This window comes from Ursus americanus, chromosome 25, assembly GCF_024610735.1.
Source record: "Ursus americanus isolate L20-20 chromosome 25, mUrsAme1.1.p, whole genome shotgun sequence".
NCBI classification, from domain to species: Eukaryota; Metazoa; Chordata; class Mammalia; order Carnivora; family Ursidae; genus Ursus; species Ursus americanus.
Genome location: NC_142151.1, coordinates 33,782,852 through 33,802,726, shown reverse-complemented (window position 1 = coordinate 33,802,726; position 19,875 = coordinate 33,782,852). Strand labels below are relative to the sequence as shown.

Here is a 19,875-nt window from a genome sequence, read left to right as displayed (position 1 = left end):
AACCGATCTGAAACCCAAGTCCAACACCAAAGTGTGGTATCTCACCGTGTTCAGTTAACCTTTTCCCCAAGTGATTTCATAAATTGTCAAACCCTAATAGCACTCATGTCTTTAAATTCTTGCAAAACTTCCTAGAGCCTCAAATATAAATTCTCTTCTTCTATATATTCAATGTGAGTTGAAGAAGGAGATATCAAAGTGAAACCAGAGAGGCAAGAATGCCTAGAAGATCCAACCAGGGTAGGCAGTCTTGTTACATAAACAATGAGAACATATGGTAATAAGAGAGCAAACAGAATGCTACAACATTTAACTTGCATTTGCATTATGCAATGACAAAGGCTTATAAATAAAAATATAGAAAATAAGCAGAATTTTAATTTTCTCAGGCTGTTAATACAGCCCTATAAAGTAAAGTTAAAAATAATAACAGAGAAGGCAAATTAATTATCTAATGATACAAAACTTTGGGGGGTAGTCTTTACAAATAGAGGTTCTGTAATTTTATTTCTATAGTAGAACATTAAATGCATAAAGGCATTCTCCACATTTTTTCATCATATACAATAACTAACAATTTTTTTTTTTTTAAATCTTGGGTGATTGTAAAGAATAAAATTGAAAACTGAGTGTGCTAAGACTGCTAGGTAGTAAATTTCTCTGAAATGTACCTGCATCATGATTGAATCAATTGGTATTTTTTGACGAGTCTAAAATGCAAATGTTGAAACTCACGTGCTTTCTTGGTGAAGATCTCAATCATGTCACTGGGTGGTCCACACCCTGCACTATTGCAGGCCCTGACTTCCACAAAGTATTGGGTGTCGGGCAGAAGGTTCTCTAGCCTGGCCGAGTACTCTTGGCTGGTGACTTGAACTCTGTGTGCAGCTGCTTCTTTGTCATGGGCAGCCCAGTACCGAATCTGCAAACATTCAAATTTAGTGAGACTCTTTCATGATTCAGACATTTCAATTGTGAAAATCCTTTTCATTTGGTTCTGACACCAATGATGTTGGCTGAGTGTCATACACGCAAGTCTTACTTAATGCTACTTACACTCTGTTAGATAGAATATGGCAAGGCATAGAATGTAGATCTATTAAAGATGTCAAAGACAAATCACAGGCTCCCCTCATGACCTGCAATAGTCTCACACTAACAAAAAAAGAGAAAAAAACAAAAAACTGCATATGATTTACCTTCAAAATATAACACTAGTCTTTGGAAGTTTTTCCACAATAATTTTTATCACTTATTTCCTGTTTTATTTCTGTTTATAGGATGTCAAATTTGTTATGAGTCATTGATAAAACAGTTTCACAAGAATAAACTTTAACCAAAACAGTCATTACGAGGCCTAAACATGCCAGTATAATAACTTTCTGCTAGCTCATTTTAGAAGTATGTATGCAAAATTATTTCCTTTGAAACTATATTGAGGCCAGTATCAAAGAAAAATTATGCCTAATAATAATTATGCCTAATAATGAGGAACTTATTTATCCTTAAAATAAATTTATTTTTAAAAATGTTATCCACGTTGTGATTAGAACTGATCACTTTTACCAACCAACGTATCAATGACAGTCTTCCCTGTCTCTTTAAGTTTAAGTAAAAGTTGTGAGTTATGATTTTCACCCTTCTAATAAGTCTGTTTTATTGGTCAGAAGTCTGTATGTCTAAGTTGTAAATGAAAAGGAGAGGATTGGGGCGCCTGGGTGGCACAGCGGTTAAGCATCTGCCTTCAGCTCAGGGTGTGATCCCGGTGTTATGGGATCGAGCCCCACATCAGGCTCCTCCGCTATAAGCCTGCTTCTTCCTCTCCCATTCCCCCTGCTTGTGTTCCCTCTCTCGCTGGCTGTCTCTATCTCTGTCGAATAAATAAATAAAATCTTTAAAAAAAAAAAAAAAGGAGAGGATTAAATATATACTGGTATTTTATATATACATACTAGTATTTTATATATTTGAGATTCCCTATCTATAATGTTATGGAAATTTAATTTCACATACTGGTATTTTATATATTTTATATTCATACTGGCATTTTATATATTTTAAACATACTGGTATTTTATATATTTTAGATTCCCTGTCTATAAAGTTATGGAAATTTAATTTCACAATTAACCAAAGTGCCTAGACAATAATATCTAATATTTATATAATCTTGAATGATTCATTTACATAAAACAAATTAAGCCATTATAAAATGGAACCAGATGGCTCGAATTCACTTGGTAACTAAGTAAGGTTTATATGTAGAATGAGCACATTTCAGAACAAAGGCTAGTTACTAACTTGCTAATTGGTTTCCTTTGCAATATTTTTATTTTGTTTACTAGTATTCATTTTTCTCATGTCAATAATACTCTTCCTATTGGTTCTGATAGGATCGCCTTGGCATTCCTGTCATCTGACCAGAAGGATGACCTCAGAAAGAAGGAAGTAGAATTGCACCAAATGTCTCCAGAGAAGATCTCAGTTGGCAGACAAAAGACTTTCTAAGGAGAGAAGTCACCTTGAAAAGGAATATTTCTGGGTTCTGAAAGTGTTCAGACAGTGAGTACATTCATCTGAGAAGGAGGACGGCCTGTATTTTAGGGGGCATTTGAACTAGATAATACATAAGGCCTCTTCTATTGCTTGCCTGAAGAGAAATAAAATGAACATTTATATTCTAATGAAATGCTAGGCACTAAAGTAGTATTATCTACATACATTATCTTCACACAAATCTAGAATGTATTATGGCAATTAAAAGTCTTTGAAATTCATGCATTTTTACATGTATGCTTGTTGACAGAGATGTATATCACATTTTAAAATCTTCATTCCAGCATAACAACTTTTCTATCCAGTTTAAAGAAAAGAAGCCTCTAAACCAGATTAATATAATAAAGGCCATTTCTAGAAGATGCTATGTACTAAAATGAGGAATTAAAGTGACAAAATTTGTCTGCCTTCTCAAATTTCCATGAGGCATTTTGGCAACACAAAAGAAAAGAACAAAGCTTTCCTTAATTTACTATTTGCACCTATATCTGAAATGAGAAATGACTTTATTCATCTAATTTTAGCAGGGATTGTATGGTCGGTCTCCATTAAAAATCACAATAAATTAAAGCAGTGACTTAGCTATGCCTTTGTAACTAGGGAGCAGAAAGAATTATTAAGTGTGCCAAATAGATTTCCTTATTTTAGAATATGAGAGTTGGAAATTTTCACAGTATAGTTACTCTTTACAAATGAAAGCATCTGAGACAAAATATTTAATAATCCGTCTCTCTTTAAAGTATATGTTTACATATAACTTACAATGTTTTCAAAGTACACTTAAATAAACAGTAGATACATCTACGAAATATATGGCACCAACTTTTCCCACTGAACTAGCCACTGGTCATGCACTTCATTTCCAAATAGATAATAAACTTGGGCTGTTGCATCTTGATCATCTCACCGAGTCTCTCAATGTGGTGAAATACTGACAATCATCTGTGAGAAAATCACTTGGAGTGAAGGGTACAACCTGTAGTCATGGAGCAGAACACATGTGTTGCTTTTGACTAATCACTAAGGAGACCAAAAGAGAGCCTGGATGAATTAGTAGAAATGGATTAGCATAACTAGAAAATCCATCCATCCATCCATCGAGCAGGTCCTGCTTTATGGATAGTAAACCACATATTCATCTTCATCTGTTACAGTAACAAAAGATGTATTTATTTCTATTTAATGCTGTGGCATTTTATAATTTTCACTCTTTCTCTACATGTTTCTAAAATCCCTATGGCATCCTTTGTCTATTGTAAACCTGTCATAGTGCTTATTAAACAATTATGAAACTGCCTCGTGACTTGTCTGTCTCTACTCTGACTAAATCAGAAGCTCTTTGAAGACAGGTATTTATTATTTATTTTCGACTGTGGGCATAGGACTGCATTTGATATATGATACTCTTTCATTCATTTAACAAATAGTTAATGGGTAACCACTTTGTCCCAGTTACTGTGCTAGGCACTAGGAATGCAGTGAAGACCCAAGCTGACACGTTCCTTGCTGTCCTAGATCTCACTAAAAAAATAAAGGAAGAGATCAAAATGTTTAAGCTCACATAAAATCACTAATATCTCGGACAGAGAGATCTAAGTATATCATTTTCCCCAAGAAAGCTTACTCTTTACAAAAGTGTTAGGAAGCTAAAAAGAAAAGCTTTAGCAAAAGAATATTATACTTTCCATTAATTTGTGTGCTACATTAATGCCACTTTTGCACAAAGATAATACAGTTATATCCTTTAACAGAAAAATATAAGAAATTTGCAGGAAAAAATGGTTCTATTAATTTCATTTTCTCCAAAGGGGTTTAGAATATAAAAATGGATGTTACAATTATGGAAGTGCCTAAAGATGTTTAGTACCTTTGAAAATTAAGCTTGCTCCATTTTATTATTTTCTACTTTGAGAAGCCTTTGTATCAGATTTGTAGGTTCTGAAACTTCTGAAAAAATATCATGTGACAAATGACTACTCTTTGTTAAAGATTTAATATAGTGTTTCCAAAAAAATTTTTTAATACAGTTGTTTAAGTGAAAAAAATGAGATGCTGACATAAAAAAATCTAAATCTCTAAAAATATGTTATATAATAACTATATTATTCAAATCCCAGACCTCTTTGCTTATTAGCATATTCCATGGGAAAGGAATAGCAATGATATAAATCATTCAAATATGTATTAATACACCTTTTGGGAACTATTCAAAATTCTTTTATTTCAACCGCTGGTGTCCGGACCAACCAATTCTATGTAGGCTTCAATTAGCTTCTTGTAAGGGTTTGCCAAAAAAGATAAAGCATCTTTGTATTCGAGCTTCCCCTTTTCCTGTTCACTCTGCTTTTTCCTCATACGTGTTCCTTGGGATCATATTAAAACCAACAAACAAATAAAAACAACAACAAAACACTACCTTTCCCACGTCTGTGTGTCAGACTGCTTTGGGGAGATCCCGATGAAGACACATGTCTTCATCAAAATAAGAAAATAAAGCGCTTCCTAAATATTAGTTTATGCTCACCATAATAAAATAACCTTTGAAAGCATTTGAGCAGATTGCTCAGGTTTGATCATCTTTTAAGGTAATTGTGAAACCAATCATTTGCATTAATCTCTGACTCAGCTGCTAAGAGTTTTTGCATTCATTATTCTTGACAGCATATTTTGCTTGTTTTCATTAAGGTAAGCAAATGTTTTACGTGCTGGGTGAGCACTCCTTACATTCTTCTAGCTCATCTACACTGCAGGAAAACCTTGTAGTATAAAGGTTAGGGGTGGGGAGCTCTTTAACTAGGCAAGAGGAAAAAATGAGTAAAACTTAAACACTCTACTGAGATATATTTTAAAACCACAAGGGAAGAGATTATTTTTAAACTCAATCGCCTACAGTTCTCACTTGAAATATCAGGAAATTAACCTTGAGATGGGGTCAGGCACATAGGAGCTGGGCTTCTCCGCTTTTTATTTTATTTTCTAATGTGTTACTTTCCTCCCCCCCTGTTTCTTTATAACTTAGACCCTGAGTACATTTTTATAGGAAGTGCACTGGGATATTAGTTTTCTCAATCATCTATCTTGTTAAACCGCTGGCTTCTCCCATCATATTTTAAAATAGAAACAATAACCACATTATACTCAGTCAAGCAACACCCTCCTCTCTCACAGGGGCATTTTCTTAAAGAAGAAGAAACGTTACAGATACTCTCTTTTAAGCTTTCAAGCTTGTCTCTTCAATATTCACTGTTCCGTGTCAAAGAGTCAAAAGGTTTTTAAGAAAGAACAAATGGAAACAATAATTTTGTGATTTACTTCCAATATTTTTAATTTACTTGGAGAGGCGAGACCTAGGTTCAAATCTGGTTATGCCAGTTATTACCCAGTCAAATGTTTCTAAACTTCAAATTCTTCATCTTTAAAACAGGGATGATAATAGCGTCTATTCCCTAGGATCATGTACTTTCAATACAATAAGCTTAACTGTTTTATAGTAAGGACTCAACAAATGTTATTATTCTTATCATTAATATTATCATCATCATCTTCATCACTGTCATCATCATCCTCATCATTGTCTTCCAATATCCAATGACAGAGAATAGGGAAAAGCATTCCATGCTTCCATTTCATTCCACACAACAGTTCTATGAGGCATGATTACTCTCTCTCCAGCTTTCCAGGTGAGAAAACCAAAGCTCAGAAATTTCAAATAAGTTTTGTACCAAATTCCTCAGTGATAGAGATGAGATATCAACCTGTATCTGCTCAGTTTCTACTTACTATGGAGTTGCAAAATGTCAGATATCTGTGAAACTAAATTTCTCAGTGGCATACATTTTTTCCTTGAAAATTATCATCTGAGAAAATATTGTCTGCTAAAAATTTTTTGCTGACTATTTAGTTAAAAATCATTATTTGATGCTTACTTCCAATTAAAAAAAAACGTATATTCTGGTTATTAGTATTGCTTCCCACCTCATATTTCCTTTGTTCTCTGTTTGTTGGAAGTCATAAAATAGTCAATACGTAATTCTTAGGCAAAGCCAATGTTTTTTAAAAAGCAAAATACATATTTAGCATTTTAATTCAGTGAGTTATATATTAAATGATCTTTTTTTCTCTTTTTTATTAGTTAAAAATGAATAATATGAAATAAGAAAAAATGCTACGGTCCAAAAGATGACTCCAAATATTGATGTCTTCTCCCAAGAAACCTTGAAATTGCTTATCACAGGGGTTTGTAACAGCTCGTGAATTTCTCTGTTTTTCCCATTCCTTTTCTACTAGCTGTAAATCTAATTTCAATTAATAAGTTACGAATATTGGGTCTTTCTAGTTCACTCCTACCATTTCACTCTTTTCATAATAACTTCAGCTGAACCCTTGTAAAGATTATCTGAAGACAGTTTGAGACGTACCCAAATCATACATAACCTACAGTAAAAAAAAAAAAAAAAAAGCTTCCTGTTATTTTACATGTTTAACACTTAAACCTCGGGTTGGTTTTGTGGTTACATCTCAGAAACATGGCTTTAAGAAGGTCAGATTGTAACACTTGATTTGATCATACTTGAGTATCACTATCAGCCCTCAGTATCTGTTTAGTGTTTACTCTGTGCCCAGCACTGTTCTTGGCACTGAGAGGAAAGCAGACAAAATCCTGCCCCAGAGGAGCTAATATTTCATGGACAGATGAAGAAGGGAGAGCACCAGAATTGAGAGGGCTAGCTGATTGGGTGGGCAGCTCACTGCCTGTGGCTTCAGAAGGGCCCTCACTGTCCATTCACTGCCTAAAACAGGCAGGAATGTGTGGTTTGGCATAAAGCCCTGAACTGTGACTCAGAAACGCTGAGTTTTAGATACTGCTTTGACACTTAATTTGTGCTGAGGCAAGTTGTTGAATCTCTGGCATCCATTTGCTCATCTGCAAAGACAGGACGATGCCAATTCTTCTTACTTTTCACTCTTTGTGCTTAGAAATACCAGATGATTTCACTTCCCCTGCATAATCACATCTAAATTTTGCTAGCATCGTATTAAAGACCCCAACTATCATTCCAGCTTCCATTTTCCAGGTCTTTTTCCCTTTAATACAAATCCTCCCCCTTCTATCTGGTTATTCCTACTGGTCTTTAAAGACTCCAATCAAGGGAAGTTTTCTTTGGGATATTTTGAATGTTACCAATTTTCTACCTTCATAAGATCACATATTTGTGATGTTATGAAGGATCCCTTATGAAAATATATGTCTATTTTATGAGACACATATTTGGCATATTTTATAGTTACTTTCTTTATAGGGACTTTTAGAAGTGGAACTATTGAGACAAATAGAATAAACATTTTAAGGATGCTTTTATAAATTACCTAAATGATTTCCAAAAAACTTAAAATTCACCAGCATTTTATGAGAATGTCTCAAAAGGTCTTGTCTAACCATGAGTGTTATTACCTTCATTTTTATTTTGGCTGTTTGTGAATGCACAGGACTCTACTTCTCTCCTGGGTAAGTCAGTTAGGAACCTCTGCCTTACTCTTCACAATTAGCTCATAAATGCCTAACATATTAAAAACAGATTATAGTGTTGGTTGCCACATAAATCAATGGCTACAGAAGACTGAAAGATGTAACATATTTGAAAACTTATGCTAATATACTTATGAATAAATGTATATAGTTTGATAAGAATTGAACTCACCTGATAGCTTTCCACAATTTTTTCTACAACATGCTCCCAATGAACAGATATTTCAGAAGATGATAAGACTTTTACACCTACTTCTGTTGGGGCTTCACTGGGAGCTGAAATTTGATGAGAACATTATATTTTTAAATAAGATGCTTATATAACAAAATTCAAATAGCACCATTCGCTGAATGAATAGATTAAACTGTATTTTAATATTTTCAAGTAGTTTTCATATTTGTAAAATAAAATAAGTCCAACAATTTTATTATCTTTTTCTCCAGTTTTACCACTATTACTTTATTTCATGGTCATCAATGATATATGCACACATCTACAGGAATGTTACTATAGACTTATACACTTGTACATACCCATATACAGACACACTTTTAAAAAAATATGGAAAGCTTCATGGATTTCTCCAATATCTGTGAGCAAGAACTGTACTAATTCTTTTTTGCATTTCTTCCAACTAATCTGCTTAAGAAAGCCCATGGATGTAGATTAAATTATTATTATTAGCTTGTCAACTACATCATCAAAAATAGGAAATTTGGTGTTAATTATAAAACATTGTTCATTACAATTAATTTTCAATTTTCTCATACTTTGTATTTACATGAGCTAAAGATACTATGTAGAGATACTTTCTTCTTTCTCTTTTATGCACAGTTTTTTGGGTTTAGAAGCAAGTTGTGACATCCACTGCTTTTTGGGCTCAGCAAAGCTTTTATAAGTCTAATCTTCCAACTGGGCATCAAGTCAAGTATGTATCAAAAAGGCCTCTGTTCAGTGAAAAAAAGTAATTTACATCCCTGTGAAAATTACACAAAGAAACTAAGAAAATCTTTAAGCAAGAATGATCAATTTTTATTGTCTTTTATTAACAAGCCATAATCCTCTTTTATGTTAAAAATGTCCTGCACATGAGCACTCTTGCCTTTCTAAATCAAGGTAAACGTGTAGCACTATGATTGATTTCTTAGCAGTAAAAGAGAAGATGAACACTTATACAAGTTTCAGCACATGCAGGTTTTATGAGACCCATGAAACATTTAGGAAAGAAATATATTTAAATGCAGATGGCCATGACTAAAGAGATGACAAGCATGGCCTTTCGCCTGACTACTTTAGCATCAAATAAAACAATAAAAAATTGATATTGGGTGAGAAGATAACTTGTAAAATGCTTTTTACTTTCATTTCCTCCGTGAGATGTACTCACATTGTTCAAACTGGTAACATTGAGTCAAGTTATCGTATTTCCGCTGAATCAGAATAAGCACAGAGAATGTAAGATTTATTACTTGGGACTAAAAAGTCCTGAATTGATTATAAACTTAAATAATTTCTATTTTTATTCTTTCTATATATTTAGTTAACTAACTTAAAAAGTGTGTGTGTGTGTGTGTACCTACACACATATATATTCATATATACATATAGGGTTCCTTTCATGTGTGTGTTGTCAATAAAGACCATGGCATAATTTGAATGCACATTAAATTTTTAATGAATATGAAAACTAGTAACTCCATGACTGGAGAGTATATATGAGTTCTATGGGATAGCTAATTGTTTATTTTGAAGTAAAAATAGTGCAAACGGTAAATGAATAGAGTGTTTTTCTCTTCACACTCTTCTATTTGTGCTTCTTGTACATGTGCAAAGAGAACTTGGCCAAGGACAAATGTATTAGGTCAGAAGGCAAAGAAATCCCTATTTGCTTTTCTAGCCATTAATAATTACACAGTGCCCATGAATATGGAGATATAATGAAGAGATCTTAAAAAAATAGGGAGGTCTTATCTTTCTTTAAATAGGAAAATCATAATAAAAAGCACAGTAGCTTAAATAGAAATCACAGAAATCAATGTCATTATGTGTAATCTAAAGCTATATATTATTTAGCATAGATCTATAGAGTCCTTTAGGAGCATGCTCAGATCAGTTAAAGTTTCTAGAAAAACAGAGCCAGTATCTATATATTTACCCCCTAAATAGTCTTCCAGACAAATTTTGCCTTTTCCAAGAAAAAAGTTCAACTGCTTTTCTGACTCCTTTGTTATAGAATTATGTAGATTCCCTTTAATAAAATTTCAGCATTACAAATGACCAAAAAGTTACATAAATGCTGTAATTACACAATTTTGCTGTTAAAAAGGGGAAATTTTACTGCCAAAAATAGTTATGTTAAGTAATGTATAAGCGGTGAATGTTGTGAACGCACAGACACACCGAGGTTCCAATCAAGTATGGAGAATTTCTGACTTCCACATTAAAATCAAGAGGCCGGGAACAGCTGTCTAGGCCAATTATTTTAGTGGAGGTTTCCTAACTATCATGGACATGATCTAAACGATGAAAACGATTTTGGAAGCATTCTTGTCTTTAAATGGACAGAGTGACATTTTCATTTGGATTAAAGTAATACTCAATTACTAAATGCCTAGTACTATGAAAAGATCTTAGTAAGTTACAAGAGGCAGCAAACAAAATGACTACCAATGGATTAGGCTTCTCCCCTCCTTCATCATATTACTAAGGGCTTTCTTTTACTTACCATCTTGTGCTGAATTAATGACTGCTGTGAGGCTGTAAGGTCCATCTCCTTTGTTGTTAAAGGCCTTAACTTTAACTTGAAATGCAGTAGACGGGCGCATGGTCTCATCTTTATGGACATAGCGGCCAGTATCTGGATTAGTAACTGTAACTTTTTTCCATTCTTCCCCATCAAAGGGCTTAAATGCCACTATGTAACCAAAATTGTTGCCGTAGTGGTATTCTCTTGACAAAGGCTACATAGAAATTGAAATGTTAAATAGGTTTAAACAATACAGTTAGTAGAGGGAAATTCAATGCAAATAATAATAACGATACACAGGGAAGCATATTCTTTTTTAAAATGTACTTTAAAAAAACGTTTTCCTAAATTCGTGCTGCCTGAAAATGCCAGGGCGAAAACATGTTCAAACAAGTGATGACTTCACTTACCAAGGATGCTCTTCTTAGAATATCTCAGGGGGTGCTCCCTCTCTGGGCCTTTTTAAATTCAACGCCTTCTGCCTAGGATGAGCTTCCATACAACAGAAGGCCCCTTCCCTCACTTTCTTGAGGTAAAAATCGTTTACTTGTCCCTGTCCACAGAATCTGCCATTTCAAGACTCTTTCCACAATATCCCATATCCCACCTCCCTGCTTTATTTTCTTCTAACACTACCATGATCCACACTGTATATTAGACTTACTTATCCACGTCATTTTCTCTCTCAATTACTAGAATATGTTTCATGACGTCAGAGTTTCTGTGAATTTCATTTATCTTTATCCCTAGAACCTAGAACAAAGCCTCAAGAAATATTAATGGATGAGTAAATTAATTTCTTTAGAGTTGAAATACAATGGTAAGAGAGTTAGACAAGACTCTAGAATATCTGTCTTATAATGAAACAGTGGAAACTGGTCAGAAGGAAAAAGAGAAAAGGTGAAGGAAGAGATGATAACTGCCCTCATTTGTAGCAGGCTGGCTGGGGGCCCCTGTCTGACACGGTACTGAAGAAAGTGCTCTGTCTCGCACTGTTTTCTGAGTTTCTTATTATTATACATGTCAACTACCCAATAAAGAAGTTCACGTCAGTTTTAACAATTCATTATTTATAAATAATGGCAAAGCTAGTTCTAGTAAACACTCATCGTTTAGTCTTTTTTAGTCAGAAAGATAAATAGGCAAATTACATATTTACTTTTTCACTGGAAAAATCAAAGTTAAGTTATCGTGAGGAAAAATCTTGAAGTAAATATACTTCAAGTAAATCTTGAAGTAAAGTTGCTGGAATTTACTTATGTTAAACATGATGGTATAGAAATGTAAATCCTAAAGCATCATCCCAAGGATGCACAAATTTTGATTTTTTTTACATTATTAGAAAATATGTTTCTACAGTAGTTTAAATATTTTTCTTATTGATAGTTATCACCCTAGTTTTTGCAATTTAGAGTATACCAGGATCAGCTACAGAGTTTTCAAACCCTAATGAGAGTGGGAAAAAAATTCAAATAAAAATAAAACTGGGAAAAAAATAATTATTCTCAGGCTATATATCCCCAGAGACTTGATTTAAAATTTTTAGAATAGGCTTTCTAATTATGAATTTTTGATAAGTTCCCCATCTTATTCTGAAACAGATACCTACTGAGTTAAAAAAAAATCAAGCCACATATAAAAGAGTAAAGCATTCTAATTTTCCTAATAACTGCACTTACGTATGTTACACTGACACTAAAACTTACAAATTAAATAAGTTGAGATTCAACATTTTATTTCTAAATCTTATTTAAGAATGTAACTTAAATGCCAAGAATAAGATATGACTACAAAGCACTGAGTGAAGTCAATTTTTACTAAATCTCCACTTATAGAAATCAATTTGATTTTTACAAAGATTAAAACCTGTTATTTTTTCTGCACTTCTCAAAATCCTTTGGAGCCTAGGTTGTGCTCTTTGATTATCTGCAGTGATTAAACACTAAAAATATTTAATGGGTACATGGAGCTATATAAACATGTTACCTAAGTAAATGTCAACTAATTCAGACAAGTTTGTACTATCACAGCCTTCTCTACCACCAATCTCTCACTTCAAATATCCAGCTGAAATGCATTGTTTTTTAGACATTAGAGTCTCTGACACAGAACTCCTCTATGGGTCATAAAAAATTAACAACATGTTTTGGATGCTTCAATAACAAGTCCCTTAAGTGACTTCTGAGACAGATATATGTATAATAGATTACAATGGTGATCAAAGTAAGTTTCAAGTGCAAAAGCAAACTCCAATTTACAAACAGGTGCTGAGGGTACTTGGGTGGCTCAGACGGTCTGTTGAACCACCAACTCTGATTTCAGCTCAGGTCATGATCTCAGGGTCTTGAGATGGAGCTGGCAATGGGCTCTGCACTGGGCATAGAGCCTGCTTAAGATTCTTTCTCTCCTTCTACCTCTCCCCACGCCTGCCTTCTCCCTGCTCTTGCACACGCATGCATGTGTGTGCTCTATCTCTCAAAACAAGCAAACAAACAAACAAACAAACAGGTGCCGATACAGAAGTTTTTTTTTAACTAAGTGTTTGGGGTTTGAATGTCCAGAGAAAATGTTATAAATTAAAATTGGGTTACCATACCACGATGAGCGCAAAACAACTGCAATCAGAATGTTTGTTTAATCTTTTAGGCCAATGGATCCCTTAACATCCAGGATCTATTTTTGCATAGGAACTTCACAGTAAGCCATAGCAAGCCAGGTAAAATCTGACATGCATTTAAGAAAAAAATAATAATTTTAGGGGCGCCTGGGTGGCACAGCGGTTAAGCGCCTGCCTTCAGCTCAGGGCGTGATCCTGGTGTTATGGGATTGAGCCCCATATCAGGCTCTTCCGCTATGAGCCTGCTTCTTCCTCTCCCACTCCCCCTGCTTGTGTTCCCTCTCTCGCTGGCTGTCTCTATCTCTGTCGAATAAATAAATAAAATCTTTAAAAAAAAAAAAAAAGAAAAAAATAATAATTTTAGTAATTTATTCTTGCTTGTGCATTGTGCATTTCTTTCTTTCTTTCTTTCTTTTTCTTTCTTTCTTTCTTTTTCTTTCTTTCTTTCTTTCTCTTCTTTCTTCCTTTCTTCCTTTCTTCCTTTCTTTCTTTCTTTCTTTCTTTCTTTCTTTCTTTCTTTCTTTCTTTCTTTCTTTCTTTCTTTCTTTCTTTCTCCCCCTTAAGTAAAGTTACATTTTGGATAGGGGATAGTGGAATGAACAATTTCCACAGAATAAAAGTCATTATGAGTTTGGCAGATACTCCAGAAATAAATGTCTATTAGAAGTGCAAGTTGGATAAAGCTTACAGTTAAAATTTGTCTTTTGAAAATCAATTACAGATGTCATGAAAATATGTTGACATGAAAGTTATATTGTCATATTCCATGAAAACAAAATAATATAATATATAATATATAATATAATAATAATAATTAAAAATTAAAAGTAATAAAAATTATAAAATCTCAAGAAGTCTTACAAAAAGAAAATTACATGCAAAATAATTTTAAGTTTAAAAATGCATTACACAAATTTTATGGCTTTATATGTAGAAGACTAGAAAGACCACCCCAAAATGTCAAATTGGGTGATTTCTGGGTTGTGTGATCATGGGTAATTTTTGTTTACTTTATACTTTAATACTGGAGCTATCAATTAAAAACCTGTTGCTTTCTAACTTAAAAAATTATTTTTACAAAACAAAAAAATAGTACCCCTGCAGCAGAAATATTACCATAATAAATAGTATTTTTGACTCACTGATAATATGTTACTAATGTGTAAATAGAAAAGGACTAGTCCATCAGTTCAGTGTATTGGACAAAAACAATGCTGAAGAACATTCAGGTTCCTTTTGGATAAACATTTTCCAGTTGAATATCCAATTATTCTAGTACCTTCCATTGAAAAGTTTTTCTTTGCTCCTGATGTATTGCTTTGGTGCCTTTTTGCAAATTAATTGTTTATATGAGTGTGAGTCTATTTCTGGGCTCTCTATTTCATTGATATCTATCAGTCCTTATGCCAGTATCACACTGTCTTAATTGATGTAGCTTTAATAAATTCTGAATTCATGTAGTATAAATCTTGCAATTTTGTTTTTTTGTTTTTGTTTTAAGTTTTATTAGCAGCAAACCAATAAAATATAAAAGAACAATTGGCTTTAGACTTTTTTTTTTTAAAGATTTTATTTATTTATTCGACAGAGATAGAGACAGCCAGCGAGAGAGGGAACACAGGCAGGGGGAGTGGGAGAGGAAGAAGCAGGCTCATAGTGGAGGAGCCTGATGTGGGGCTCGATCCCAGAACGCCGGGATCACGCCCTGAGCCAAAGGCAGACGCTTAACCGCTGTGCCACCCAGGCACCCCTGGCTTTAGAATATTGACCAGGTATACTGCAACATTTTAAAATGTGCTTATTAGTTCTAATAGTTGCTTATAGGTTCTTTACAATTTTCTTCACTAACACACATTGTGTTCTTTATTTCATTTTCTTGCCCTATTTCACTGGCTAGGGCCTCCATTACAACATTAAGAGGGGATATCTTTGCTCTGTGTCCAAACTTAGAAGGAAAACATTTACCCTGTCACCACTGAGCATTTTTATTAACTGTGAGATTTTTCATAAATACCCTTTATTAGGTGTAGGAAATTTCCTTCTATTTCTAGTTTACTTAGAATTTTTTTAAATCATGAATAAGTTTTAATTATGAATGAGGATCTACTGAGAAGATTGTATGGTTTCATTCCTTTAGTGTGCCAACATAATGAATAATATTAATTGATTTGTGAATGTGAAACCATCTTTGCATTTCTGGGATAAACTACTTCATCATCATGTATCACTCTGTTAGTATTTTGCTGGATTTAATTTGCCAACATTTTGTTAAGTTTTACATTTATGGTTATAAAGGGCATTCCTTTGTAATTTTCTTTTAGAAAATAAAGTTCTAATTTTACTTAAATTAAAACACATTGTAAAAAATTTGTTTCACCAAAAATAACAGCAATAATTTTTATATTATTCCTATATAAACCACAAAATTCCTACTTTTCTCCAGGTAATTATAATAAATCAAGAAAAGGTGGTAGATATGGTAATGAAAAGAAAACAAATCGACAGCCAATATCCTTGGCCTCTAATTCTATCTTGACATGAATAAACGTGGTCAATGTACACTCACTAGAAAGCGTTTGACTCAGTTAAGATATAAATCAACAAATGAATGTAAATAACAACCATATGTGGAATAAGATTGGATTACTTTCCATTTAAACTTCAATTTCTCTTTGTACTCACTTGATGGAGAAAAAACCCTACATTGAAATCTCTGGTGAACTCACAGTTTCTTCTACTTGTTGATAATTTCCCTAATTGCCCATTAGAATTTTTCTTATTATATTTAAACAAAACAAAAACAGTTAACCCTGGGCAATGTCTTTTGTTTCCATTTATTTCAGGAAACAAAATGGATTTGAGATTAAGTGTCAGTAAAGCAGCCTCTACTATATGCAACTTATTGATACTTACCACCCATGTTATGGTCAGCTCTCTGTTGCTTCCACCCCCACCTCCGACATCTGAAGGAGCCACATTAGGTGCTGAAACAAACAAACAAACAAATGAAACAATGAAAAATGAGGTTATGTATTTATTTTCTGGTACTACAGTTATTCACTACAAAAACCATGAATCTTTTCTTTTACTAGGAGAGACAAGCTGCACACAGGATCCACACATTATAATAACAATGGCTCACAACAGCTGTAGTCTGTATATAATATGTTTTACTGCCAAGACAAATATTGATTCAGTGCCGTAGGAGAGTATGGATTTTCTTCAGCAAGGGGTAACAAAGCAAATTTGTCCTCCTCCCACACACATCCTTTCCCCCCCCCGCCCCGTCCTTTCATTTAATATGATTTTGAAAGATTAGATCCCCTTTGTTGGGAAAATATTTCACAGCTCTTACTTTTCAACCATATGACCTTCTAATAATTTACTGTTGTGGTGTTAGTTTTATGCTTTAATTTACAAATAACTGTTAAAGAGTGCCTCTTCACTAACATTGGATAATGTTACCTGAAAATATCTGGAAATATTAGAGATCTAATATCGTTGCTGGTACTCACTTCCAGTTCCTAAATCTCTTCTAGATTCTTGCCACATCAGGGACTCCAACTCTCCCATACTCTTATCTTCTTATACCATCCTTCAGTTTTCAGTCATTCTATTGGATTCTACTCTGCAGTCTCTCCATCTTTAAAAATTATCTGTAATATTGCCTTCCACTTACCCTCCATGTCATCACTTTCCTGTCACTGAACAGCAAAGAAGAACTGATATATGGCTATTTTCTGTACTTCACTCACTAACCACTTCTTAACAATCCATAATCTGTTTTCTACTTCTTTATATTACTGAAATCACTCTCTCAAAAATGACAAAATTGCTTCCAACTGCCAAGTCCAATGGCCTCTTCTTTGTTTTTGCTTTTTCCCCATTATTCTCTCTCCTTGAAAGTTCTTCAGGATAGTCACTATATCTTATCAGATTTGCATCCTGTATCTTATTGTATGCTGTGTCTTATTGGATTTGCATCTAACTGGAGTTGTACAGATAAAGCATAGTTTGTCTTGCACCGGAGGCAGTTAGAGATCAGCTACTCAGCTACATGAATGGTCTGTGTTTTTACATACAACTGTTGTGGCTCAGTCTGAGATATTCCCAGATCTGTTAACATTTTAAAGAACATATGAAAGATGAGTTATTCCTTGATTCCCCAGATCTTTCCCAATAGGAAATAGCCACACCTTCCTCAGAGTGCTCAAAGCAATGCATCCATTCCCTAAGCTGCAGATCCCAACAAATAATTGTGATTCAAGAATAAATACTTTACAACTTCCCCTATGTTAACCATGCAAATTCTTTGTTGAATAATGCACATTAATTGCACAGAAATAAACATGTATGGGTTTCTTTATGTCTATAAACCATATGATGATTTCCATTTCTGATTAAGAATTAATATGAATTTGAGAGATTTTACTTTACTATTCAACTGTCACCACATAAGTGTTAGAAATAAAAATTGAGTGCACAGAGGTGTTAAAAGATAATTGTACCACTTTAGATAAAATGCATATAGAAGGCTGGACATTAAAATAACTCTTGGAAACCCTTTAAACCCCATAATTCATATTCTGAAGTTAAAACTCTACATGCTACAAGAAACAAAGAACATGCTGTTTTATAATCAATGAATAAATCAAATTTTGTGTGTTTAACTCTAAGTATTGTGGTCACAGGCAAATAATTTCAAAAATAACTCTAGAATAATTTATTATACTGTAATTTGTTGAATCAAATACTGCTTTCATCAGGTGAAGTATTATTTGCCAAAACATTTCACTGTAATCCTTTTCACTATAATCAATATTAGCCTCTTTATTTAGAACAGAGCTAAAAATGGAATATGTTTATGTTAGATTGAATATTTTTTTTCCATTTCATAATGTTTATTTTAAGCTCTTTTAACATGCTTCAGTAAGTCAGTCGAGATTGACCTGCTCTTCAAAGATTATTCACTGAGCTCATAATGTTAATACAGTAATAAAGGTACTGTACTTCCTAATAGAATGTTTCGTACCTTGGGTTAATTATTGACTTAATATCCTCCATTTAGCTTTGAATGTTCAGTTGTAGCTTTAGCAGCTATGGGACATTTTTTTCATAGGTCGAATTGAAATATAACCTACATATCTGACAAGAATCTGAGCACCTAGGTGCTCTATGTTTGCATTCAGCCTTGTGTGATCAGGAAAACTTGGGCAAATCATGATTTCTTTCAGGGAAGTAAATCACTCTAAGCACAAGGCAGGCTTATTCAACTTTTGGATCCAAAGTAATTTAACAGTGAACTAAACTTCCTTTTAACTATAAATCATTTAAAAGATTTTAATAAAATACTTAGGAAAAATACAAAATTATTGAATTAATCATGAATAAACAATATATTATTTTACTGGGAAAGGTTAAACAGAGTGAGTTTTTTATATTTGCCCTTCTGCCATGAGTTCAGTCTAACAGTGATTCCCTAATGAGCTTTACAAGAGTGCTTCTGGGGGTGCCTGGGTGGCACAGCGGTTAAGCGTCTGCCTTCGGCTCAGGGCGTGATCCTGGTGTTATGGGATCGAGCACCACATCAGGCTCCTCTGCTGGGAGCCTGCTTCTTCCTCTCCCACTCCCCCTGCTTGTGTTCCCTCTCTCGCTGGCTGTCTCTATCTCTGTTGAATAAATAAATAAAATCTTAAAAAAAAAAAAAAAAGAAGAAGAGTGCTTCTGTATTTCAATCACAGAACTAAAAATTATTTAAAAAGAAAATTAAGTCAATGCCATAATTATTCTTTGTTTATAAAAACAAAGACAATTTTACTTTTAGATTTGGAAGCTTAGATAATTTGCATATATATAAACACCTATTTGAGCTTTGGTGTTTTATTTAACAGTATAAAGATTGGTTTACAACAAATTCTAAACTGTGAAAATCATGGAATATATGAAGACAGGCCCCTGACCCAAAATAAACTGTTGACTACTTAGTTCTTATTAATTATTGCTTAACTTGTATAGCCATTTTTACAGAATAATGTTACCATGAATGTAACCTTTCACTTTAATTTGCATCAAAATTTCACTGTGATTTAAAACCAAATTTTTAAGAAGAGATTCAAATGGTTATAAACGGAATGCTCTAGATTCTAGAACACGAAAGGAATTAAAGTACACATTAATGTCCAACATCTGCTTTTATTCTACTTTTAAATATATACTCTTTCTGATTAGTTGTTGACAAAATCAAATTAACTGCATAATATTTGGATATTCAAATGAGAGTAGTTATTCGTAACGCTTATGATCTCCTGTTCTGCTGGTGGAGCAGATTGCTAACATTCCTCATGCATCTACCATGTTAAACTGATGTTCTTTCCATAGCAGGTAAAAACCATACAGGGTCCAAGATAGTTCACAAAAATACTCATGTC

General features: G+C 33.5%; 1 protein-coding gene across 1 annotated transcript in view; it reads right to left on the bottom strand.

The window, feature by feature from the left end:
- CNTN1 (contactin 1) overlaps positions 1–19,875 on the bottom strand; it is a 341,046-nt gene that overhangs the window by 38,997 nt on the left and 282,174 nt on the right. Inside the window, exons 19-22 of the mRNA XM_045801266.2 lie at positions 16,361–16,431; positions 10,810–11,044; positions 8,256–8,359; positions 736–922 (exon numbers count right to left, since the gene is read on the bottom strand). Coding sequence (XP_045657222.1) covers positions 736–922; positions 8,256–8,359; positions 10,810–11,044; positions 16,361–16,431 — 597 coding nt within the window. The remainder of the gene's footprint in view (positions 1–735; positions 923–8,255; positions 8,360–10,809; positions 11,045–16,360; positions 16,432–19,875) is intronic.